At 39.8% G+C, this 27,961-nt stretch overlaps 1 protein-coding gene across 1 annotated transcript in view; it reads left to right on the forward strand.

Moving 5' to 3' along the window:
• cdh13 (cadherin 13, H-cadherin (heart)) overlaps positions 1–27,961 on the forward strand; it is a 500,809-nt gene that overhangs the window by 165,490 nt on the left and 307,358 nt on the right. The window contains exon 2 of the mRNA XM_061721319.1: positions 9,794–9,914. Within this exon, the coding sequence (XP_061577303.1) occupies positions 9,794–9,914 (121 nt within the window). The remainder of the gene's footprint in view (positions 1–9,793; positions 9,915–27,961) is intronic.

Consider the following 27,961-nt stretch of genomic DNA (forward strand, 5'->3'; position numbering starts at 1 on the left):
TTTTACACTAATATTTACTAAAAAGGGGAGAGAAGTATTTGACTGTGACTTTTTCTGAGGCACGAAATCCTCCATAGGTTTTCTCCATTTCTGCCCAAAAAAGGGAAACATTCTATCACATTTATTCATGACAAGTAGATCTCCTCATCTCCTTCATCTCCTTTCTATATTCTTCTTTAGTGTACCACATATAATTTCTGACCACACAATGCTAAGCTGAAGTGCATGCTCTGAAGTGACTGCTTTTGAATCATCTAGCTTCTCTTTTTTATTTTACTTTTTTGAAAAACATGCAAGTAGCTTCTCGAGTGGTCCTTTAAATCGTGAAGTGATGCCATATAGAAGTTATTGCAGTTACAGCAAGATTTTAGGGTTACTTCATTTTTCACCCGTATAGTCATAATAACTTGAGTAAGTCTTGTATAGCATAGCTCATCATTAACATCTGTTGAGCTACTCGCCTCACTGTAAATGGAATAAAAGCAGCGGCGCCCATTCAAGATGAAGTCACATCTTTGCTTTATGCTGGAAGTCATGTTTTGTGCTTTTATATAAAATAAATACAATTCGTTTTGTTTATTTGGAAGTTGCCGTGTCAACATGTGCTGCATTTTTCAGAGTGTCTTGGCAGCAATTAGTCTTGTAAACCAGTGTTTTTGTCTGCATTCTTCTCTTCTCTTGGAGGGCTGCATAAGGCTCATATTTTTTGACTACTTGCAGTAGTCTGGACTGTGTAACCTTTATCTAAAGAAAAGGCTATAGATGAATTCATTATTGCAAGACACAGTTGATTCAGTCACTTGCGCCAATCTTTTAACTTCTTCAGTGAAGAAAAGTCTAATCAATATTTAACTAAATGCACAAGTTAATAGCATGAATTAAATCTTAAATGAGTCATATGTCCATTCAAGCATAATCAATGACAAGTTGAGGGGACAAAGTGTCAGACTTTAAATCTGAATTGTAAAAGTTCAGAGAATATGGTGACATTTTGACTCAAGGAAAAAAAAAATTGTAAATCAAATTTAAGTAACTAGAACTTTAATCCCCCTCAATCACATCACATGATTGTGTATTTACTTTTTTTTTTACACAATGAGTTATTAGTACTATTATCCATGACAATGAAAAGGAAGAGGCTGGATGAATGGATGTTATGTCAGAAATATTTAGAGTCTACTTTTGATAAATTTGTAAACCTTTTCAAAGGTATTGTCTGGAACGGTCACCCCACGAATTGTGAGATCTAGGCTTGTGGATAAGATGCTGTACGGTTTTCCAGTCAATCCCAAGTCAGTTCAACAATGTTTAAGCAGGAATAAATCCAGTATTATAACCATAGCCCATAACCAGAGCTGCCAACTTTTAAAACCTTGGAGTGAGATGATTGGCTTAAGGTTTTTCTCCCATTAGGGGAGTTTTTACCTGCCATTGTTTATGTAATAATTGCTCAGGGGTCATGTTCTGGTTCTCTGGAAAGCGCCTAGAGACACATTTTGTTGTAATAGATGCTATATAAATAAAATTGAATTGAAATTTTCTCAGGGGTGACCAAAATGATGCTGCGCACGCAGCCGCACAAGTTGGTGGTTCAGATATCAAAGAATTCATTTGATGTTGTACCATGCATTTTGGTGGTTTGTGGGGAGGCCCAAAGCCATTGATTGGGGCAGCTTACTGGAGATGGACAATATTGGCAAAACAGCTGGGGGGGCATTATTCTTTATTCAAAGCCTCCCATTACACGGTCCATCAGAAACAAACAAACATCACAAATCAGTGCAGTGTTGGAACAGAGCACTGAACGAGCAATGAAACAGAGCTACAAAAACAAAACCAGCTAAAATCCTTGTCTAGGATCTGTGGGCATGGTGATACTGGTCTGTGGCCTTCCTAGAGGCCTTGATTATATATGCAGGGGGCTCCCCTTTGAAGCAGGACTCCATATCGGCCGTTTTTATGGTTATTATTGATGACACGGTTCCATCCAATGCTAGGCTGCTTCTTATCTTTGTTTTGTTCAGTCCCACAACTGAAAACACCCCCTCAGCATCTGCACGGGGCAACACCAGGACCAGCTTGGCGACGGCAGCAAGCCGCTCAAATTCTTTGGCTACTGTCACCTATGGAAAATGCACAAAGAACACAAGGGAAAAACATTCCTTGATTTTTGATTGATTAATACTCCGACTACACTGTAAAGTTGATCCATTAACAAAGTTAAGATAAAAGCATGTATAATTTGCAACATGCATGACACAATATATGCAATATATGCAACAGATGTAGCCAAGCCACTGATGTTAAAGCAGCACTATGTAACTTTTCCACCTTAATATCATATTTCCAGAGTCATTGTGATGGTACATCAACTTACAACAGGTTTAATGAACCTCTGTCATGGTCTGAGGGGGTCTGTATCGCCTTCACTGGCACTATGTAACTTTGAGGTGCATGGTAGGAACCTTTCCACACTAAAAAACTACACATTTTTACGGCTTTGACTGCTTTATGGCATACGTCACTTCCCCCTCCTTCCCGATTCGTAGTCGAGACGAAAATGGGCGGGGCGTGGAGCGCAGGGCTCAGCAGAAGCTGGTAACCCGTTGCTGTGTTGTATGGAGCCAAATCAAGGCCAAAAGTTTTGCTAATTTGAAAATACAATTTGAACCTGAAAATTCTTTTTTACAGTTTACATTTTTTTTTTCAGTATCAGATCTTTTTTTCAGTTTCAGAACTTTTTATTTCAGTTTCAAATCTTTTTTCAGTTTCAGATCTTTTTTTTTCAGTTTCACATCTTTTTTTTCAGTTTCACTTCTTTTTTTTTCAGTTTCAATTTTTTTTTTCCCGATATGGCGTAGGGGGCGTGGCATCAACTGAGAGGGGTGTGGCATCAACTGATCATCTTGAGTGACAGCATAACAGAGGGGGACGTTCCTCAGTCATGTTGCCTTCAGGAAATGTACGTTGCAGAAGTTATCAGTAGAAGAGTGATTCAACACTGTATATACACCATATTCACGTGATTGGCAGTGGAAAAAACTGATATTAGTGACACATTTCTGTGCTGTTCTGTGCTGTTTTAGACCGTACTTGGCACCAATCGCAGTATAAAAGCAATGAACTATGCCAGACTGTACAGTTCAACAGCCACACTTTAAAGTTTGACATTTCCCACTTCCACATACTACCGTGAACGCATCGCACTATCGTGCGATGGCAGAAATGTGTCACTAATATTAATTTTTTCCACCGCCAATCATGTGAATATGGTGCAACATGACTGAGGAACCTCCCCCGCCTCCTCTGTTATGCTGTCACTCAAGATGCCACGCCCCTATCAGTTGATGTCACGCCCCCTACGCCATATCGGGGCCAAAAGTCCGAAACTGAAAAAAAAAATTGAAACTGAAAAAAAAGATGTGAAACTGAAAAAAAAGAAGTGAAACTGAAAAAAAAGATGTGAAACTGAAAAAAAGAATTTTCAGGTTCAAATTTTATTCTCAAATTAGCAAAACTTTTGGCCTTGATTTGGCTCCATAGTGTTACAGCAGCTCCACACATAACAGACGTGGGGAAAAGATCGCTAATGGTTTAACTTTTCATCGCTTTCCTGCTTGGAGGCAGAACCACGGAGACCGAGTATCTTAGATAACAAAGAGTCGTCGGCTCGGTTGTAACGACCAAACAATCTTCCACAGTAAACCACAAACAAACACTCACACAGACCGGGGTCGTATCATTCATACGGGTTTTATTCCCCACTTCTCCAGCTAAACGCAGTTGCTGGCCAGCTCTCTGCGGTGCAATTAACCCCAATCTTTAGATAAAACTAGTTTGTTGAGGAAAAAGTATTAACTCTATTTGTAGCTGCAGAGGAAAAAAATAATCTCACGAGGAAAACAAAAATATTGCTCACGCCTCAGAGCCTTTTCAGCATAATATAACAGTCAAAAAAAAAGAAAAGAAAAGTAAGAGTAATACAAAACATTTACTGTATGTTGTACTATTATACTAATTTATTGAAACACATGGCGAGTCAAACATTTACCAAAGCAGCTGCCAAACACTCCTAAACAAGGTAGCCTAAGACGTCGGTTGTGCAGAAATGCGGCAGTAAGTCCTCATCGGAGGGATTTCATATGGACCCAAACCGTTAATAATCATTATTTTCTCCATATACCGCTCCCTGGCTTCCTTGTTTAAGGTATCCCGGTAAATTCCAGTTCCTTTCCAGCAGTTTAACATCTTTTTTTTTTGCGTTCCGTCTGTTCACTTGGTGAAACAGAAAAGTAGTTTTGAAAGTCCGTCCGTCTTCATTTACTATCAAAACAAATGCACGTGACGGGGACAGGAGTTTTCCGGCAGTGCGCGCTGGTGCTCATGGGAAATGTAGTGTTCTTTCTTGTAAAGCACTACCGCTTTTGTCCAAAGGAGCCGCCAAACTCAACAAAAGCAGAAAGTTACATTGTGCTGCTTTAACCTTATGTTTCAGATTTGCCATTTCAGCCCAGAAGCTTTCCATTTCAGTTTTGTCCTGCAGAGATGTCATTGGGATGGTCTGATCATTTAGAAACTCCTCACCCAGAAGGTCATGCTCCTCTGGCCCATGGTATGGGAGGAGATGAGCTGTTGAAGTTTTAGGCATATTGTCAACTAGCAGCAGTTCATACACATCTTTGAGGAGAAGCTACATAAGAATAGCTCATGTGCAGTTTAGGAGTGTAGATACCTCATCATAAAATGCAGGATATTTCAGCTAAGATTGACAATAATTGAAATAAATAGATAAATAAATCACACACACCACACTAACCTTTCAACAAAGTACAGGACATCTTCAATATCACTTTCAGCCCTCTGCTGAACATCTACGATTTTTGTTTGATCAGTCAGTACGTTTACATGCAGCAGTTCAATCGGGTTGCAGATCGTATCAGATAATGACATTCAGAAGATCGGATCACTTGTCTGAGTATACATGCTGTTCAGAGATCAGACTGAATAACCCACTGATAACCAGAGCATGGCTGACTCCGTGACGCTAGGTGGCGCTGTACCCAAGGTAACCATTTCAACAAAGAGCCACTTCCGGTTGACTCCCAAGCAGGTCATCTAACATCTCGAAGTGTGGACAACTGACCAGATCATGTTCACTTCTAGAGTTGTTCTGTTTGGCACCAATGTACGCCTTGCGTACATTCTTCCATTTGATTTTGATCTGCTCCGGTGTCCTGATGAAAACCACGTCTGCCATCTCTTTTGCAATCTTTTTAAAGAGGTCCGCGTTCCTACTTTTACGCCCATCCATGAACCTCAAAATGTTTAACTCCTGTATCTGCCGCAGCAGAAAACGGGTCTCCTCGTCGGACCAAAAATGAGTTGCTCTTCCTGAAGACATGTTTGAAGAATAAAAGAATGGCTGAACACGCGCCGCCTCCTTTTCAACTACTGAGCACATGCCGTCTCCTTTCACTTCCGGGTGAATCCCCTCCCCCGGGGGAAAACCCCACCCGGGGGAAATTCTCGAGCATGCGCAGACTACAATATCAGATGTCCCCGTATACATGGCGTTAACAACCCGATTGCGACTGGGTTATCTAGGTGCTCCAACCCGATTAATGAATGTCCCACATAGGTCCAAACTAGATTGGGTTCAGGTGTTTACATGCAGTTTAAAAGTCTGAACGATGTCTTATACGATCTGCAACCCGATTGAATTGCTGCATGTAAACGTGCTGAGTGACTCTTCCAGTGGCAGCTTCTTAAGTGCATAGTCCACAGCACTCAGGAAACACAAAACAGTTTCACCTGCTGTGGTGTGATGTGACCCTCGTCGAGTAATCTGTTAAGTTTAGCCCTGGATGTAAACCCAATGTTGAACTTTCTTCCTGTCACAGATACAGCATATCAGGTTAACATAAACATGCTGATACGGCAATATCAGCTGGATATGTAGGGAAAGAATCCAAACAGAATCTCACGGTAAATGGAAGGACCACCACAAACCTTAGTAAGTTTCTACTCATGAAGTGGCAAAAGACTAGGGACAAGGCTAAATATCGCCATCACACTAACCTGGTAAATGATTTACTTTCTCTTTAAAGGGAATTTCACAGGGTACCTGATGGCCCTGCAGAGCTGTTGGAACCATAAACTTGGAACATAGCTTTCGTATGAATTTCACCATCCATAAGACATTTACAAAAATAGTAGGTGAAACCTGTTTTTATAGCATCCCTGCAGATATCAGCAAGAAATAGAGAATTGGGGGGGAAGGAAAGTCCAATCGGATCTCATCATGTAACAGAAATATTGACGACTGCTCTCTCTGAAGAAGCACGTTGAAAGAAATGAAAGTTGGTGTGGTGGCTTGGAAGAACAGCAGGTACACTTCTTTCATAGGGTCAGCGAATGTCTGCACAAGCCTCTCTTTTTCTCAAATTTTCATCTTCAATCAAAAAAAAAACCCAACAAAAAAAAAAACCCACACACAACACAAGAGGTTATCATTTATACACATATGTGACTAACAATCCATGTACTTTCTGAATAATGAAATTGAAGAATTGATGACCATACTAGCAGATTTGTAGTAGCTGTCCAGAGGTTCATACTGTACAGCTTCAGGACCCTGGTCACACAAGGGTCAAGGCTTAGCCAACGAAGAGTTCATAAAAGTGTTTCAGACATTTAATTCCATATCATATATTTTTTACAGCTCAGCATTTCAACATTACCCTTAATAGTATCAAACATGCATACCTTTCAGGAATCCTTTCTGATTTGTCTTACCCTTGAACCAGGAACCGATGTTTACTACCATATCCTTCAAAATGAAAAGCAGACACCTGGATTGCATTAATCAAATCAAATCAAATTATAAGACTCAGTCGATGCACGTAATTAGGATACAAATGAAAAGTTACATGTAAATATAAATGAGGCCCTGACTCACTTTAAAAAAAATCCCACTCCTGCAGCCTTGGCGGTGTTATGTGCCACATGAAAAGGAGAACCATGAATATAGGTGATGGGATGCTTCTGGAGGACCATAGAGGCAATGGAACTATGTGATCCAATGTTCACAGCTGCACTGTCGAACGAGAGAGCTACTGTAGGCAGTTCTCCCAAAGGATGCCGTGGTCCGCTTAGGTAGCATTCATTTTGGTGAAGATCTCACTTGCCGTCCCACATCTTGTGCACATACTTAGAAACTGGTGGACAACTTTGCAGCCCACAAAGACCCGGACAGTAAGCGGGTTCATCTTTTCCACTCTCATAATGATGAGTTAGAATCATGTTAGATGTTTAAAAATACACAAAGCAAATGTTGTGCAGAGGAGAAAAGTGTAAAAGAGTGGGGAAATATCCGTGTCATTCAACCCATCTGTAACAAGGTTGTACAGGGCCGTTTTCATAATAATAATAATAATGCAGGATGACTTAGTCCTGGCACACCCTTACTTCTGCACAGTCTTCGAATCCCCAAAACATTTTAGGAGGAGCCCCAGGTGGTCTGCAAAGGCTAGGGGGAGGCCGTGCACTACCAACCCAGCTGTCAATTTGACCTCAGCCCTTGTTGTCTGTAAGAAATTAAAAAATTATAAATCCTCCCAAAAGACCATATTTATTTCAAATAGACACCTGCGGTAATAGGGCCCAGGTAAAAAACACTTTCAGCAATTAAGATCTCAAATTAAGAAAACTGGACTGCACTACACTGAAATACAAACCACAAATTAGTCAAAACTATCAACCATGACTAAACGTGGTCAACTATAATACAAAACCCCTGACAGGACCATTACACATATCATACCTTAACCTCTTGTTCAGACATCCCACCAACAGAGGGAACAGGCACTGCACATTGGGATATTGTGGCTGTGGACTGGAAAGCCTGTTGCTTTTTATGTGGCACATTAAATCTGCTACACCCTGGTGGTAACATGAGTTTTCAATACGGCATACTACACACCAGTAGTGTGTGTTGAGGCTCCCTCTGGTAATAAGTGGCCATGAAGAAGTCCACTCATTTTTGAAACTGCAGCTATACTGTATTTTGCTGCACCAGCCAGAGCACTCTTCTGTCTGTCCCTCTGCATCTTCTTCTATCTGCCCTGTTAGTCATTCCCTCTCTCTCTTATGTCTGTCTCTCTTCTCTGCATGTGCTTCTATCTCTTGTCTGACAGAACAGCCAGAAACGACGTCTTTTCTGACATGGCTGGTTCTTTAAATAAAATAAAAAGTTTCACTTTTGTCCTGGCAAATGTCTCTTATGGGGGGAATTAAAATGGTCCTGTTTGTTTAATAATTCTACTCTGTTACAAAAACTGCCTACTTCTATTGCACCCATTTCATGTAAATTGACTTAATACATCTTACCTGGTTGAAGTGCTGTTCATACAGTCCTTTTCTTTGGACTGTTACTAAATAAACAATGCAATGAGCTGATATTTTAAACATGCAATACATGACAAGGTTAACAAGGTGCTTTCATGCTGCTTGTTATGACAGTTTTCACCACACTAAGACCGATTCATTTCACCTACTTGCACACTTCAAAAACACTTAGTTTTAAGTATATAGTGTAGATAATACAAAAGGTCATGACCCCCTAAAACGGTCCAAACATTCAGCGTGGTATGATGGACCCACCTGCAATGAACGGAAGCCACCTTGACTACGAAACGGAAGGGGCGGGACCATTGAGGCGATTATAAATGTGAACTCATCGTCGTTATAAATGAACATTAGAAATGGCGGTAATACGAAACGTTTTACTGTCATCTAATGCATTCTTCTATGTCCTCCCTGAAACTGACTGAAGACAGACGTAATCATTTGGCGAGTTAATTAGCGTAACGTTACATGTTAATGCAAAGTTAACTAGCTAACCTGCATTGCCGTTGGAGGCAAGGTAACATTAGTTTCAACATCATGTTCACACGCACAAACAAATAATTTATTTCAAAATTTAAAGTTTCAAGAGAGTGAGTACACAACTGGATAACATGTCAATGTTACATACCTGGTAGTCTCAGCTCGGATTCTCGTCAGACGTAGTTTTTCCCGCTGTTTGGTTATCTCTTCTGTAGCGCATAGGGTTCAGTGGCGCTCATCAGTGCCATCTACCCTCAGTGAGTTTAAAGAGGAAAGAACGCATTTCAGTCCAAAATCAGATTTGTTTTGCATGAGAAATTGGATGTGTGGCGTGAGTGCATGTAAAAAAGGTCAAAACCGTGTGTCACACGGCGAAAGCATGAGAGTTGGCAGCAAATGCTGCACATCACACCGGTTCAGTTGCTCCTTACCCTCAGCCACACAGAGCAGAGGAGGCTTTAGCCCATAAATCTAATATATTACAATATTTACACACACCGCACATTTCAAACACATAGTTACAACACATAACCACCTTCCCAGACAACCATTGACAATCCAAAAGCCTTTACCCGTGCAGCTGCACTTAAATCCCTCCCTTTCCCTCCTAGCTGTGTACTGCAGCGGTAAAAGTCTAGGAAATGCAGCCACATTGAGAAAGGTGGGGTTCAGGTATACAGTTGAAAAGCAAGTGGTTCCCTCAATTGTAAAATGATTCCAGTCAGTTTCTCTTGCCAATAAAGCATTTTCCCCTACACGACATAATCAGTGAAATAAATGCTGTAATGTTTGTGGAGTATTTTTTGTGCTATGGATGTTGTCTCTTTCCTCCTGCCATCATCAGTGAAACAGTGTGTTAATGTGATTTTTTTTTTTTTTTACGGTTGTCCTGTTTTCTGTGTCACAGGTTACCTATGTAGATGGCCAAGAGGAAAGAAGCCATGACGGCTGTGCGCCTGGTTTCCAGGTCAGAACCTACCAGGTGGTGTACAGTGGACCTTTCCAGAAAGGCCAGCCAATTACACAAGGTCAGTGGAAATGGACAGAACAAATGTACTTGATTCAATCTGATCCATCTCTAAATCAAATTCTGTACTTTAACTGCATCACTCTGCATGTGGTTGCACAGACACACACGCACACATCTTAAGTCTGCCTGTCTGGGTCCCGATGACTTCAGCAGCAGCAGTCGGGGGATAAAACCAGGCTTCCTTCGGGTCAAGGCGAACATTTGTTATTTCCCGAGCAGATGGTCTTTTTTTGTTTTTCATAAACAAGAACATTTTTATCAATCCCCGCTGTCAAAATCGGATAGAACTGGTTGCTTCTGTGTCTCAAAGGAGACAGCAGTGTTTTTGTTTTGGGGTTTTTTTCCTGTTAAAGAATTATTCTCCTTGACTGAATTATGTTTCTTTTTTCCCCTTTGGGCTGTTCAGTTAACTGTTTGCACTCATAGCCATCATTTTTTTATTTGGTTACGTTTCAAACCCCAGTTTAGTGGTTACCATGCAAGAAATGTTGCCCCGGCAGCCTCCAAGTTGTCTTTTCCGTTGTTTGCAAATATCTGTGTTTGATGTCAGCAGTTATTTTAAGAACATTCAAGATTTACATAGGAATATAGAAACACGGTTTGTAAAGGTGTTTGAAGAAGACTGAAGCAACTGAGAATGCTTAATAATGCTCCCACAACAAAGACTTAGATAAGTTAGATGAATATTTTGATTAGATTAAGTCTTCGTTTTCTAAATGAGCATTCGTCTTTGGGTGGATTTCCCTGAAGCTGAATAGTGCCACTAACTCATTGCGCTAGCAGAGAGTTGCTTTTTTAAATGTGAAGTTCATCTAGTTCAGTGTTGTTTGGAAATAGCTTTACTGTGAATGAAAAAAAAAATAAAATAGTTTTGTGGGCCAAGGTAGCATGTACCGGGAATGCCACCTTGCATTTACTACACAGGCAAAATATAGTATCAGAAGAGATTCATTCATATTATAACGCATCCATTGTGCCTAAATAAACAGGAAAAAAGACTGAACTGCACCCTTTTGATTATATGAGTGTTGTTGATTTATCAGTGATGTTTCCCAAAATTACTTTGTTGGTCGTGATACAATAAATCATCATAATGACGATATTAGTACACTGTTTTTAAAATAGCACTTGTAAGCTACCAGACTGGACACAGTGATAGTCTGACATAATTTGAGTCCTCTCTCTATATAATAAATAATAAGGACAGATGCTACCTGACCATCTGTAGTTTTAGTTTTACTCATACTTAAGGTCGTGTTAAATAGGCAGAGTCGTTTCTTTCACAACCTAAAGTAGGGGAAGTGGAATTTCTTATACTTCTAGGACCCGATTTACTAAGATCCTAAATAAAGAGTACTAAATTGCGTGTGCACTGAAAAAGTTTGCGCGTGCTGTTTGCGTGTGGTTTGCGGGTGATCAACTAAGATTGCGTGCGCAATTGATAACAGGTGCAAACACCAGTATTTAAATGAGGTGTTGCGTGTTTAAGGTTTGCGAGCGCAAACTCTGCGCGCCATGGAGAGTGGATGGAAAGCACAGTCACAAGTCACAAGCGCAAAATGAAATTTGACGAGTTGGAGTTAGAGATATTAGTGGAAGAGGCAAATAAACACATTAATGAACTACAGCAAAGAAATTTAAACATTACCAAAAGAAACGCAATATCGGAGAAAACCTGCGATAGAATAAATGCAGTTGGTAAGACAAAAAACGGAAAAACGTCTGGTTTTTCATATTTCAATTTTAGGCACAGATCAAAAATACGAAATAGAAAAACGGGCCACAGGACTGAATTTGATTTTAATATTGAATTGGTCGGGTTTGCGTGACCCGGCGGTGCTCGGCATGATCTGAGGAGAAAAAGACAATCAGACGCAGAGCTGGAGAGCGCTTTGATTCATCTATTTATGAGTTAAGTTTCTATTCAGATGTCCACAGTATATTGCAAATATTATATATTATATAGCAAACACTGACAGTAAATGTGTGACAGACGGGACCATATGGCCGTCGATTTAACGCAGAACCATAATTCAGGCGAAGCTGCAGTCTCTGCGCTGATCCTGACACAGCGGGTCGGAGCGGATTTGGTCATGATGTTTAACCTGTGCTTTGTGATTAATAAGCACGGGTTTTAATTAAATGTAATTTACGAAGGATGATTTCACGTTCAATAAGATAAGTAATCAATAAAATACAAAGTTTTGGCACAAAGGCTTGGCCTGCTTGTGGGCGAGTGGAGGGGGGCACATTAAAAGAAGGTTGCAAGATATAAGGCGGATAACTAAAGAAAAAGTGGCCTTTAATAAAACTTGTGCAACCATTTTTAAAATAGCATGCAGCAGAATAAAGACTCTCTCTCTGCGTATTCTTTGATTTTGGATGTCGCCTCCTTGTCACAATAACAGCAGCAGCAGATTAGCACCTTCCTTTCGAACGTATTAAATACAGACGCAATCACAATACGCGCAATTACTTTCAGGCTTGGTAAATCTCATTGCGCGTGGTAAATGGAGCAATTTGCATCTTCCCCTCCCAGTATTTAGCGATTTCTGGCGGTTACGCCCCATATTGATTATTCATCAGGGCAAAAGTACTAACTGAATTGCGTGTGCAATTTTGCGCATTTCAGAGACGCAGTCGTCTTTGCACACTGTTAGTAGATCAGCTCGCACATTGGTTTGCGGGTGCTGTCAAGTTTGCACAGGTTTTTACGCACGCAAACCTTTAGTAAATCGGGCCCCTAGTGTTTAAAACACACAGGTTATTGCTTCTTTTTAACATTATATTTTTTATTTACATTTTGAGGGCGTGTTTTCCTATAGATGTAATTTACCATGGCTCAAGTATACTGCTTGATATGTTTGACACTGGACCTCTAAAGTGCTTGAAAAGTGTTTGCATTTGACCTGCAGAAAAAAGTGTGTAATTTCAGCTGTGGATTTATTTTGTTTGTAAGGGTCATTTTCATCTCCAAGTTGGTTTTTGATCAACTTAATCATCCTTCTGTTTCTGCAGCGACCATTCACATTCATCTCCTGCATTGCAAAAGTTGGAGCACAAGTTCAAATCTCTGCTCCATATTGCTGCTAGAACCTATTGGTCTGAGTGAGCTCCTCTGGGGCACTGCGGCAGTGTCTATCTATGCACCTTCACTTTATCACAATGGAGATCAGCAATAATGTCTGCGGGGTGAGCAGCCCTCTCCTCTGGGGTTCAGAGTTATGGCAGCTGACATGTTTTTCCACAGAAATCGACAAGGTGCCGACAGCGAGCAGTGGGTTTACCGCAGAGCCGAGGAAGTTTTTACTAATTTATTTGCTTAATATGTCACCCACTCTTTCGCACTGTAGTTTTATTTGTCTCATATGATGAAACACAAAGAAAGTATCTAATTTCAAACGGGAATAATTTATACTTTGTTAATGCAATCTGTCATTTCTAGTGAAAATTGTTTTCATTCCCCTCTCATTTTTCAGTTTCCTCTCTATTTATTTCATCATGCTGCTGTATTCCCGAATGTTTTCTAAATTACAAGGCTACACTCGCACAACATAATTACCTGCTTCAGTGCCATGCACATAATGTGCACTACCGATATACACATTTACTTCTTTTATGGTTGAAGTGACATGCACTGCTTTTACAAGGGTTCTTATACAGAACAAACTTTTTTTTGTGCTGCATTCAACTGACTGGCAGCTTTTCCAATTGAAAATACATATTTTCCTGCCAAGACAGCAAAATATGACAAACCTGTGAATTTCTCCTTCAATCTCCTTTCTTCTTTTTCAGCTTTATTGTACTTGATTTGGTCAGCCAGTGAGGCATTTTGTCATCTGGAGGTTCAGTGGTGCGTGTAGTCGGAGACAGAACTCAGTTCTGCCTTAGTGCTCTGCTCTGGGACAACAGAGTGGTTCCATTACCTTCAATATGCTCCTGTCAGCAGAAACACCGCTCACCACGGTGGGGGTCCCACTGCTCACAGACAGCAGCACAGGCATGGCAGTTGCCACACGTATGGTTCCGCTTTCAGTAAACTCTAAAATGTAGACACTCACCTGTGTGGGCTTCTAAAAGACATACATTCTCGTGCAAAAGTTAATACCACTCCTTTGTAATCCCATGGTTTTTTGTGTGTAAAAACATTCATTAAAATCATCTGATCATAGCAGGCGTTGGTATCAGACAAATACACCTCATATAAGCATTTAACAGTTTTCACTTTCGTCAATTATTTAACAAAAACTAAGCCAAAAAGGAAAAAGAGAGGAAAAAATAAATACATAATTTGGGCAATACTAAATACTCTCATGATTAAGTAGCTGGTCTATCTTAACATCATCACCTCAAGGTAATTATTAGCTGAATGAATGTATTAGTCTCTCACATCATTATGGAGGCTTATAGTTATGTGTGTATGCATAGTTCTCTGAATCTGTTGCTTCAGCAATTCAACGGGGTTTAGGTCTGAACTACGCCGCTCAAAAACCTTTCATGTTTCAGTCATTCTGATGTAGATTTGCTGGTGTGCTTCGTATCATTGTCGTACTGCAACCTAATTTTAGTGGAGCTTAATGACCCCAGATCATCGCGCCTCGACCCTTGAGCACTTGGTTTTTGCCAATCATGCCAGTGAGGTAGTTTTACCTCACCCTGCAAGATAACCATGCCAACCATCAGGCCCCATCAGGACGTTATAGAAATAAATGTCACATTGAAAAAAAGTTATATGTTGTTTTTGGTCTGAGGCTACTTTGCTTAGTACTAAAAACAACTTCACTCAGAGGATTTTTATTATGAGTTTTCTATCGTCTTTTTTTACTTCAATATTTTCCAAATTATTAAAAGCATTTGCTCTACATTGCGCTCCAGCTCTGTCTTGTGGTTTAGTTATGACAAATTCCCTAAAAACATATGAAAAATGATGTAGATGGGGCAGTCAGAAAGCACTGAGCTTCTCCAAGGGCAATGCACTACCTTGGGTTTTTGTTCTTTAAACTAATGTTCATGAAAGTTTATTGTCCTTGTAAGTTTTTGAACAGACCAAAACACACCTAAGCTTGAAAACACTTGCCCCTCAGTGGAACTGCAAAGAAAGCAAATATGATTTCAGCATTCAACTATCAAGCAAAGATGTAGCTCAACATCAGTGTAGCTTCACGTCAAGGAACAAAACGAAAACAAACAACTTGTGTCAACAATGGGTCTGCTTTTGTGCAGTAAAGAGTGTGTATGATGTCAACTTAAAGCAAAAGCTGTTTGTCAGTACAAATTTGGAACATTTTCCAACATGTATAGGTTTCACAGAGACGTGATGCTATTCTACATTCCCACGATCAAGGCCCTTAATCTCCCCCCGTTGCATTTGAACAAATTGTCTGCTGACTGTGAGTGGGAATCATTCAGAGTGCCAGAGGCTGCAGCTGGGCTCAGTGACACATGCAGATTTATGTAAATTCTGCTCAGCCCCGTGCCACCTGCTGTAGACCTCCTTGTGTAATTACCAGTGGAGGGGCGGTCTGTTAGCGAGAGATACCTGTTGGCGCAGACCCAGGTTCAAGGACATCCATCTCAGCTAATGGCCATATCTGAGAAACAAATGCATACACAAACAGTGTGCTGGCAGTCCCCCTCTCCCTGCCTTTACCACTCCTGGCAGTTTAGTAAGATTTTTTTTCTTCTGTTTTCCCATTTTGAATTTATCACCATTACAGTCAAATCCCATTTTGAACTCTTGATTTAGTGAATGCATGTAAGAACAGAAATGCTTATGAAAAAGAAAATGCAAATATCACAATATGGCTGCAGAGAGTTTGCCTTATGCCCTCAAGAGATGTATCATTTTGAGCAGTTTTAAGGCACAATTCAATGTTTACATCTTTTCATATTTATGTCCTGGACCAGTGAAACTAGACTAAATTCAGACTTGCAAGCAATCAAAACTTTTTTTGGGAAGTTTAGCATGCATTATCACTTTCATCCGAGTTACAGCCGTAGAGAGGGAAAAAAAGTCAATCAAAAACTCTCTGAATAGCTACTCACATGTGACTTTAAAAGCTGCTCAACATCCATTTGAATCTCAAATGTAAAATAAATGTTTTCTTAGTAGCTATTTGTCCCTAAAGGCAAATTGTATGACATTGTTTATAACTTTGTGTTACCTTTATTGCAACCAAAAAAATACTTCAATTTAAGGCTGCTTTGAGTGACATATGTAAGCTAGGGAATGGAGATGCATAGTTTATTTTGGTTCTCACTAAGATCTAATTACCATAAGCTGTGACTTATGAATTCTGAAGTTGAGACTTTAAAAAAACAAAACATCCAGTGAGTGACAGATGTATTGGTACCGTCAGGATTGATTCCAGGACCGAAAATGCAGGAGCTCTAAAGGCAGGAGGAGAAGTTTATGGCCTTTACAGCAACAAAAAACACTCCCGGAAGAACCAAAATCCAAAATCAACATCAAAAGCAAATGGAGAACAGCACAGAGAAGCACCACAGGAAAAATGTAAAACTGGGAAGGGGAAGAGGAGACAAAGGCTATATCTATATATCTCTTGTTTACCCTCACATGCATGTGAATTTGAGTAACATCCTAATCTGAATCCATGGAGTTTAATATGATGCTGGTCTACCTTTTTTTTTAGGTATAACAGCTCAATCTCTTCTGGGAAGGCTTTCCTCAATGTTCAGGAGTGTGTTTATGGTTTTTTTGGCAATTTATCTAGAGGCTAATTTTTGAGATCAGACACTGATGTTGGAAAAGAAGGACTGGCTTGCTGGAATTCATCCCAGAAATGTTCTATTGGGTGGGGGTCAGGTTTCTGTGCATGCCAGTCAAGTTCTTCCCCACCAAAGTCGCTCATCAATGTTTTTATGATCCTTGCACAGGTAGACAGTCATGTTGGAGAAGAAGGAACCATCCATAAACTGTTTCCACAAAGTTGATAGCATCCAATTGTCTAAGTGTTATGATGAAGAATAAAGAGTTCATTTCACTGGAACTAAGGGGCCGAGAATAACCTCACAACATAATCGCGTCTCCACCAAACTTTACACTGGGCAGTACAATGCAGTCAGATAAGTACGGTTTTCCTGGCAACAGCTTATTTAATACTCTCCCATTGTATTGCCAGACTGGGAAGTGTGATTTTGCACTTCAGAGAGCATGTTTCCACTGCTCTAGAGTTCAGTGGCAGTGTGATTTACACTACTTCATCTGACACTTTTCACAGCACTGGGTGATGTAAGGCTTGGATAGAGTTGCATGGCCATGGAAACCCATTCCAAGAAGCTCTCTACATGCTATTCTCAAGCTAAGCTGAAGGCCACATGAAATTTGAAGGTCTGTAGCCACTGACTTTACAGAAAGTTGGTCACCTGTGTCCACGATGCACATCAGCATCTGTTGACCCTGCTCTGTGATTTTAAGTTGCTGTCATTCCCAGTTGTTTCCACTTTGTTATAATTAACCGATTCTTTCACAAATGTTCGCAGAAACGGTATCCATTCCTTGGTTTTTGATTGTATATGCCTGAAGCCATGAAAGCGTTTGGAATATCTTGGATTGGTGAATGAAAACTTTTCAAAATATATTATCTATGTGTGTGTATGTATTGCTGGACTTCGCACCCTCAATGATCACCATCACCTTAGCGGAAGTGATGGGACCACCAGTATTTACATTTTCAGTCAAAAAGACCACGTCAGTCTGTCTTACAAGCCACAAAGGCACATTTTTAATTTCTGTGCAGCAAATGTGTGCACAGAGATTGAACACAGGACAAACGAAATTGTGTTTATTTTGTTTGGGATTCATGATTAATGAAAAATTAGATCTTGCTTGACGTGACTGAAACTCAGCTTTTAACTCTGCTAATAAAGGAAACTTTCTGCTCACGCACAGAAAACAAATCATTTTCTGGAAGACTTAGTATCAAGGAGGGGTTCAATTGTGAATGCCATTTTCATTTATTTTACAAAATGAAGTGCCGTATTTCTTATAAATGTTCCAAATACTAAACAATGTCTCCATCAGGTTGAGATGCATTAGGCAGGCCCAGGAGGTGAATGACATTTACTGAGGGATAAATTAGGTCCTCGGTTCTGAAAATTTACCTTAATAGCCCTTTGTCTCAGCGGTATCTGCCATGATGCAGAGAAATTCAGCAATGAGATGTATTGATTTTGAGATCGTGTTATAGCTCACCTTAGCTCTGCAGGCTTTTTGTGTTTCTTGCCTTGTCGCTGCCCACTCAGAAATACCAGCAGCAGGATGCATTTTCCTGTCAGCAACTTGGCAGTCATAATGTCAGAAATAATGTTATTTCATAACATCATTAATGTTAGTGCTGTGCAAAAACTGAGCTTCTTTTTAGTAGGGAGTATGCTCTTTCTTTTTTTCTTTTTGTAAGAGGCCATAATGAAAATACATTACATTCAGTTAATTTATGCTAACTTTGGGAGGCAGTACACTTCTGATTTTGTGGTCTTCTAAGTTGCCATAGGGCATGCCACTGTGAATGCTGATAAAATGTGGAGTAGAAATGAGGAGAGCCTCCTTATCTGTTCTGCAGAGCAAACCACGGCTCTTTAAAGGTTTTTTACAAGCCCACCCCCAAATATGATTACTCCGAAAAAGACAGCAGCCATTACTCATTTTTCTCAATTAAGCATTCTGGAAGACTTGGCCTTAAAAATAATGATAAAATTAAAAAAGCAAAAAATGGCTTAAGGAGATGGCCTGCTCCAGGCCTGGCGTTGCTTGCAGCAGGGGCCTGTGAACACGGAGCTCTCCTGACTGGCAGAAGGCCCACGGGTTATTAACTGCTCTAAGCTCCAAAGATCTCTTCCCTGGCACAGTTTTTGTCTCTTGCCTGTATTTCCACTGACTTTATCACAGTGGCAGTTTAAGAGTACTTGAATGCCAATTTAGCCTAGTGGTTGTAGATGAAATGGAAGGGTTAATTCATCTATTTTATTTTTGCTTCATTCCTACTCGGCTCTGTTTTCTAAGTTTGGATGATGAGTTTAGCTGTCCTCCCCGCTCAGACCCCCTACTATTTTCAAAGGTATTTGCTCAACACCAAACAAAACACAGTGAAGCATACCCAGGCACCATCACAAAGACATTTAACTTTCATGAAATAGTCCATCATGCTCCATGTGGATAAGGAGTTTTGTGATTTATTTGCCGTTTTAAAGGTTGACCACTTCCTCAGCCACAATTCTTTCCCGCGCATCTGTTCATGCAGGACTTTTCTAAATTACATATGCCTCTCCTCTCTAGTCACTACATGAAATGTAGTTTTTCCTTCCTCATGTTGCACAACCCAGTCAAAAAAAGTAGCTTTTTAATTTTACTATTGCAATGTAAGATGAGCTTTTTCCTGTAAAACTGGAAGAGCAGGGACATTTACCAGCTGGAGCAATACAAATATATTTCAATAATGTTTTGATTGTTATTCCTTTCCAAAATGCCAGTGTGCTATGCTTCATTGCCAAAACTTTATGATTATGATTATTATTCTTTGTTTGTTTGTTTTTGTTACCTTTTTATGTGCGGAAAGAGAAGGAATGAAAAGAACAAAAAAATAAAACCAAACTCCCCATTTAGAGATGGCAAGAGGCCGTAAACGGTTTACTGTGACTTGAAACAGCTGCGACCCACACATTATTGCTGTATTTGCTAATTTTGGCAACATTACCTGCTCTACGCCAACCTGCTGCCTCCTGGACCACAGCCATCCTGATTCCTCACCTACGGTACACCTACTCTGTTACACGGAGACTGTGGATTTATGCTCTTTTTCCTGGCATGGCAGGGTGCACATCCGGATCATGCCACTCTCACACCTCTAATGGCATAACATTAATCACTTTGTGTAGCCAGAGCTACCACGACCTGCAGCTTTTTTCCTGGTGTATTTTTAATTTGGCCATAAATCAAGGTATGCTTTTGACAAATGACTATAATTACAGGAAAGGCCATTACTAGTATTGGTATGGAAGTGTGTACGTGTGAGCAAGCAGATCAGTGTGTGTGTTGAGTGTTTCTACTAACATATGTTTGTAACTTTAGGAATGCTTGGCCGGTATATGTATCATGGGCTGTGATTGATTTGTTACAGGTAATGCAGAGTTTAAAGTGAACCAAAATAAAGAACAAATCCATGGTGGTCCTTGGAGAACTTAGGTGACCAGTGGCTAAATTCAGCCTTATATATGGGTCAACTTGTGACTGGAGGCTGGTGGAAAGTTTCGAGAAAATGTGGATGGAATTATGTTTCAGGCTGTGGAGTGGAGATGGAGTGGACTCTAAAACTGAAGTGACAGCATCTGTTTTTATGGTACATGATAAATTATTAGTGACTAAAAGAAAATGGCAGGATCATTTTTGACTTTACCTCATATGTGGTCTGCTGCATGGCCTTAGTGCACAGCTCACTGCAATATCATACGGACACATTTATTAATTATTTAAAGATATGATGATAAATGTACGCGTGCAGTCTACCTTTACACTGTTTTGTAACACTGTTCTAAAGTTTTTTCTCTTCCTCTGAGGTTTGTACAGAAATGCAATATAATGATTAATGGTGACTGATAATGAGTATTTTTAAAAGAGGCTACCTGCTACTGGGGCTTACAGCCTAAGATTAAAAATGCAAAAATATCTGCAGGGTAATGGTGTGCCATTGAATGAAAAGTCTGGCCTATTAAACTTTCTGTCATCCAAAAAAACAGCTCCAGATGCCTGCGAGCTTGTGGGTTCTTTGCAGTGTTATACCTGTTTCCAGAAGTGCACTCTTCTGAATCAGCTGAAGCCACTCTCCCAGTTTGGGGGTCAGCCCCAAGTGCTCCAGTAACCATTGGCAACAGTGTTGCCTTCACTTTCTGCATCTTTTTTTCTGTTTCTCCTTTCAACCCCTTTTTTTTAAGCTTCTCGTGTTTCTTCTTCTTGATGTTGCTTTCTCCTAAGATTCTTCCATCTACAGTATCCCTACTTCTGCCTTAAGGCTGAATTATGGTTCTGCGTTAAATCAACGCAGAGCCTACGCCGTAGGGTATGCGGCTACGCGGGAGGCTCTCTGTAGCCTACGCCGTAGCCTGACGTCACCTCCCAAAAAATGTAACTATGTGTCGAGGCGACGCAGACCCGACGCAGACCCGACGCAGACTGAGAGGGCTGTGATTGGTTTGCTTGGTAGCAACACATTTCCGGTTCCGGTTCATGAAGCAGTAGTGAACTTTCAGCGCTCTTTTCTTCGTGTGTGTGTGATTTTTTTTTTTTTGGGTTGTTTCGGTTTTTTGCACAATAGTTGTCCTTATCTCTGCTATTCACTGTGACCGGAAAAGCCGGAAGCTAAACAAAGTATCAACTAGCGCTCTGGGGGAGTATTGCACCGCAGCCAAATGGAGTGACGGAGAAGTCCGAAGGGTTCACGACGGCGTCACGGCTGCATTGGTTTAACGCAGAACTTTAAATCTGGCTTTATATGGCACGTTTCATTTAATAAACTATTTGTTTTTCTAATACATGCACAACTTCTTATACATATTCCCTGCATTTGATTAACTATCATTCTCCATAATCTTGAATTCACTAATGGCACTTTTATACTAGTACCTACTTAGCGCGACTCGACTCGCCTTGCCCTTGTTTCTTTTTAGACACCCAGATGAGAAGTAGGCGGGTTGGAGCGAAGCTGCTGTGACTTATTTGATTGTGTGAAGACAACAACACTAAAGAACCTGGAGAAGTTGATATATATATGTGCTGCTGGGTCTGTGACTTGTGTTTGATATCAAGTTAAAAAATGAGAGTGAAAGAAGCTTCAAGCGGCAACGCTTTTTTTTTTGTTTGTTTGTTTCGCTGATGAAAAGTCAGCTGGAGCCGCGAGCAGCTGAGAAGTGAGCCTGGTAGATCTGGTTGTTCCTTATCGCCCGTCTAGATCCCTTTTTAATTCTCTCCTCAGCCACCAGGTTTATGAACATCTGCACCTCAGATTTGGACCACGAAACAGACTTTTGTGCTGCCATTGCCTGTCCAATAAAACGAGCAAGCCGTGAGTCGCTCTTTCGCTGATTTCCGCCTCCTGACTCAAATGTCTGACGGCCCCGCCCCCCGACCAATCGGTGGCCTGTATTGTGATGACGTCAGATACAGCCGACTCAGCACGCTTAGAACCTCAGCAGAATAGATACAGAAAAAGTATCTACTCGGCACGCCTCCACCTGCCTCGACCCCTAGTGGAAAAAAGTGCAAAACCAGGGCGTGGCGAGTCGAGTCGCGCTGAGTTGGTACTAGTGGAAAAGCGCCAAAAAAGACAGCAAAAACAAACAGTGCAGAAACCCAACAGAGCTGACAGGGTCAACTTGTCAGCAATACGTTTCCTTATTACTGTTCAGAAACATCAGCATACATGTAAAGACAGTAAGTTCACCATGATACTTCCTTTCAGTTCTTGTAATGTTCCAAACGTGTTTTCTCCTGTGGCTGATATACCTCCTAGTAACCTGCTAGTTTACAACTTTGTCTGTAATTTAATATGTATAGCTTCTTCAATGAATGCACACTTTTGCATGTTTGTGCATATAAGATAAGATAAGATAAGATAAGATAAGATAAGATATTCCTTTATTAGTCCCACAGCGGGGAAATTCACAATATATAGATGTTGCATCAAGCAACATCAGTTTTTTTCATTACATCAAACTGTAACCCATGATAGAAATTTGCAAAACCATGACATTTTCCAGGCTCCACAACCATTAGATGCCGTGTTTTATATGTCATGACTCATTTAATATTTTCATATTCAAATATTGATTATAAGTGCATGTTTATAGCCACTTGTTTGTCAGAAAAAGCAACATGGAGTCAAAACGTAACAAAGCACCCTATCACATTAAATCCGAGATATAAGTAACTGGTTCAACTATATTAGATTACCTTGTTGATGCTTACATGCATTTTGTTTGATTATTCCTTTCATCCCATCAGCACACCAGCTGCTGGCTGTGAATACACATCACATACTGGTACATAAGTTGGCATCAGAGCCTCTGTAGAGGCTGTGCTCACTGGACGCCAGGGCCAAAAGGACAGTGGTTGCCAGATGCAACATTGCTGCAGATGGAAGTCTGGCATGGGTTCATGTTCTGTGGCTCACTTTCCCAGTCTTTCCTCTGTGTCTGCTTTTTTTTAAAGTAATTATTATTACTATTATTATTTCTGTACAGTATTCAAATTAAAAGCCTGATTTAAGCTTCTCCATCAAGTCAATGCTGTCACAACACAGAGCTTCTGCATTGATGTGAACCCCCCTGCCCCCTGTACCTCTACTACACTCCATCCATCCATCCATCCATCCATCCATCCATCCATCCATCCATCCATCCATCCATCCATCCATCCATCCATCCATCCATCCATCCATCCAACCAACCATCCCCTTCAGTTCCCTTCAGGTGAAAGGGAGGGGTATAGCTCCAACAGGTTGTACGACCATCATATAAACTGTTGAGAATAAAAGGACATCACTCACAGGTTTTTTTGAAGAGGTGGTGACAGAATTTAAACAAAATCATGTGTTTTTAGTGGAAGCAGAGCACTCCTCTCTAAATGCTTCATAACTTATTGTAATAATAAAAAAATAATCGAAATGGCCACTCTTTTTGGCTGATGTACTGACACCTCCTCTACATATTATATTTATTCAATTCAATTCAATTTTATTTATATAGCATCCATTACAACATAAGTTGTCTCTAGGCGCTTTCCAGAGACCCAGAACATGACCCCTGTGCAATTTTTACATAACCATAAATAATGGCAGGTAAAAACTCCCCTAGTGGGAGAAAAACCTGAAACCAAACAGTGGAAAGGAAAGGAAAGGAAAAACTCTCCTTTAGGAGGGAATAAACCTTGATCAGGACCAGGCTCATAAGGGGGGACCCCATTGCTGAAGGCCGTCTGGGCAGAGCAGGAAAAGAGAGAATAGACAGATGTAATTAAAAACAGAGAAAGGAGAGGCACAGACACAATGGCTAACTGGTGCACTACAGGAATGACTATATAACCAGATGTGTGTATGTGTGTATGTATGTATATATATATATATATATATATATATATATATATATATATATATATATATATATATATATATATATATATATATATATATATATATATATATATATATATTTCTTACGATTTCACCGTTCTAGGCAAATCATTATTACTCATCATTTTTTACTCAAAGGGCAGAATGTTCCCTGCTCTCGTCTTTTCCATTGGACCATTGAGTTATTGTCATATGGTTTCACACTAAACCAGCCATTTTGCAAGTCGATTTTCTGCTCAGCATTTGCAACATTCATTGTAAACCAGCTCTTTGTATTGCAGTGTCTGAATGGAATTGATTCCTCAACTACTACTTGCATTGTTTAAATGTTCACATTATTTAAGAGTATAACATTTGCAATCTTTCTTTACTTACTTTTCCATACATTTTAGTTTCTTTTGTCAGGGCAATGCACAGAAGTCAGGTTTTCACTTTTTTCATTTATGCCCTGAGTTCCTGTCACATGTACTGTGTTAGTTCACAATCAACCAGACAGCCTCGGGCTTCACAGAAGCCTGCTCTTCCTAGGTTCTTCTTTTTATTAATTTGTAAGATTTTTTTTTTTTCCTTTTTCACTACACAAGAGCAAAGTTTTTACTGTTGTTTTGACTTTGGTAACATTGATACAGAGCAGATGTTTTGTCTCAAGAGGGCAACTTGATGGAAATTTACCAAGGAATAAAATGTATGTAGTCACTGGGCCAGATAATTTCATTTGTTTGGGGTAGGATATAGAGATGCGAATTAGAGGGCTGCATAGGGGGTCCTGCAAAACAGAATAGTCTCACAAGTGCAAGCTATTTTAATGTTGCTGTGGCAGACTGGTTGTGTCTTGACTATGTTTTAGGAACCTAACAACACTTTTATGATAGTACTGTACAATGCTGGGGTGTCAGGGTGTAAATGCTGTGTGGTGTCTTTGTTGTTAAACGTAGTAGCAAACTTGTTACACTGCTGTGTCATTCATTGCATATTGCTCAATGTGACGTTTAGGGCTCCAACAGAACATGTACCTCACAGTTTGGACTGTTTCAAGGTTTTTCATTCACAGATTAGTTTTTTTTCAGTGGGCAAAGTTAAAAAAAAGAATGTGAAGAGCAAAATTTGGTTTGCTTTCCATTTTCCGTTCATTAGTAAATGAACACTCAAAGAGAGAAAGAACATTGAAAAGATTGCATTGTTGGCATAACGCTTAAAAACCACTTGTCCTTCGGGCTAAACTTGTTTTGGGCAAAACAATCAATCCTAGGTAAAGCAGCTGAAAAATGAAACATGTACAATATGATCACTCTGTGTCTAGGTGAAATTAAACTAAACACTGCTAATTTATTAATTGAATTCACCCAATAAAGTGAAACATAATGAAAATACAGTTCAGTCTGAAAGTAACTCTTAAACTCTCTGTAGTTTTCTATTTAAACAGCCTGCCACAGAGTGCATCCATTCCAAAAATGAGTGTCTGTGGCTGAATGTACAGTAGTTGTTTGTTCCATGTTTATCCTTGTTGTCTTTAAATGCAAGTTTTGAGAGCAGCTGCAGAGGACAGCTCATTTTCTCAAGCAAACAATCTACTAAAGTATATGTACCTCATTATTTTATAACCCCTATGCAACATATTTCTCAAAAATGGACAGCTGTTATTCTAGTGTATATTTTTCCTTCATGACAAAATTGAAACGAGAGTTTTAAGTTTTCAAACAGAATATACAGTAGGTGTCAGTCATAACTAGAATGGCCATCTGTTCTTCATATTTCAGTTTTTCTTTGTACTCAATATCCTGACTCAAAATGCTGCTAAATTTGACATAATTTGAGAATGTTTTTACTCATCCTTTTTCTCCTTATATGTCTCTGTGTGTAGCATTTATATCGGTAGTTCTCCAGACTGCAGCATTGTTGACATACACGCTCACTGGCTACTTTATAAAGTACATCTGGTGTATCCAGTAAAGTGGTGGGTGTGTGTATGGTTGGTGAGTGCTGTTTCAAACCCACATTATCCTCTAATATACAGATGTGACTGAAACAGTATATACATCTAGTTTTCTTTAATTTTTGGGCTGTATTATGCTCAGTCATTTTCAATATTTTATTTGAGAGTCTGACAATATAAGTTCAGAGCTTGGAAATGATACATTTTGAAAAGATCTGAGTCATACTCAACATCTTATGAAATACAACCTTTCTGGAAACACTGCTTCCCAAAATGGAGACTGACAATTGCCCCTGTTGGTATGATTTTGTTTATTTTCATTTTCAACACGTTCCACTCAAAAAGCATCAAATATTATTTGGTCCATTGGGGGGCCTAACTGCAGGCATTTGCATGATATTAAAGCGGGCAGAACAAATAAAATTAAAAGAAAACAGCAGCATCCTTGAATGTGTTGTGTTTGTGTGGCAACTGTAAAGCAGAGAGGTTAAAATGGCATTGAAAAAATCCTTCACAAAGCACTTCTGCCTGCATCAACAAAGGATACACTCCAACAAGACCTTCAACCAGACATTTAAAATGAACTGTGCACTCACTAAGAAGATAATGATGGGGGCTGTCATAGGAGTGAAAGAATTACTTTCAGACCTTTGTCAAAAGTTTTGTTCTCTCCCATTTCCTTCCTTCATATCTTTGGCTATTGGCTCAGAGCCCAGAATGGCTTCTCTTGAGTAGCCAGAAAAAGTGCTGAGTAACTTGGCCAGCGCCTTGGGGTGCTCAACTTGGGTGTTACTGGCTTCCTGAAAGCCTATCGATCTCCCTGAATGCTTGAATGCACTGCTTGATGCTTGCGATTTGCGGTATCTTGACTTGAGTGTGAACTTATGCTTATTTATGGATTTATGTGTGTGATAAAATTTTCTTCTGTGCAATTTTCTATTTCTACGTGTATTCGTGCAGCACAGAACTGTTTGACTGTTTTTTTTTGCATCTTGGCAGTTAAAATTGTTGGTAAATATTGTTTCCTTTTGTGAAGTCAGAATAGTACTTCATAAACATCTAAAGCGTCTTAGCACATTGATATAGATGCATGATTTGCATCTGTATTGATGTTGAAGCTTGAAGGCTGACAGTGCTAGACACAATCTTGTCTTATTTCCATGCCATCTGGCATATGATCTTGTGCATTAATTTTAAATATTCTCTCTCTCTCTCTCTCTCTCTCTCTCTCACACACACACACACACACACACACACACACACCCTCCACCAGAACCGATGAGCAAAGTACACTTTTTTTTCCCGGAAGTTTTACTTCCTGACCTTTATTAAGGCTGCATATTCTGCTCCAGTGTCCACTTTAAGCACAGCATGTAATTGAAAGTAAAGTAAGCTCACTGCAACAGGTGGCTTTCCTCTCAAGTGAAGCATTTTCAATTGTGAATTAATCCTGTCATTGAAACCCAAAACAAGCATGTGCAATGCTAAAATATTCCCTGGGTCACAGGTTGCGACTGATGGAAAAAAAACTGACGATGTTAGACAGTTGACAACAAAGCATGTGCTTCTGTGTGAACCAAGCCTAAGATTTTGTTCAACAGAGGCTTTCAAGTACAACACATTTTAAAGCTCAATGTTAAACTTTTATGTGCCACGTCTTCTATATTATCCTTGAATATGTGCCTCTTTAAATTTCAACAACCCCAGCCATTCAACCTTCACACAGTTAGCTAACATGATTTTCCAACAATCATAGTAATTATAGTAATGTTATTTATTTTGCACTTAGCACCTGTAAGTGTTTAAGTGCAAAGGTTATGCTTTGTAGTTAATGCAATAATTGGTCTTCACTCTTGAAAAAAACAACATAATAACATGTTATGTCCGTGTTTTTGTAGAATTATAATTATTAATGAAACTAGAAGGGAAACTATCAACATGATAAAATAAGGAAGCAACCATAGTGCTTTCTGT

The sequence above is a fragment of the Cololabis saira genome, chromosome 5 (assembly GCF_033807715.1).
Source record: "Cololabis saira isolate AMF1-May2022 chromosome 5, fColSai1.1, whole genome shotgun sequence".
Classification (NCBI taxonomy): domain Eukaryota; kingdom Metazoa; phylum Chordata; class Actinopteri; order Beloniformes; family Belonidae; genus Cololabis; species Cololabis saira.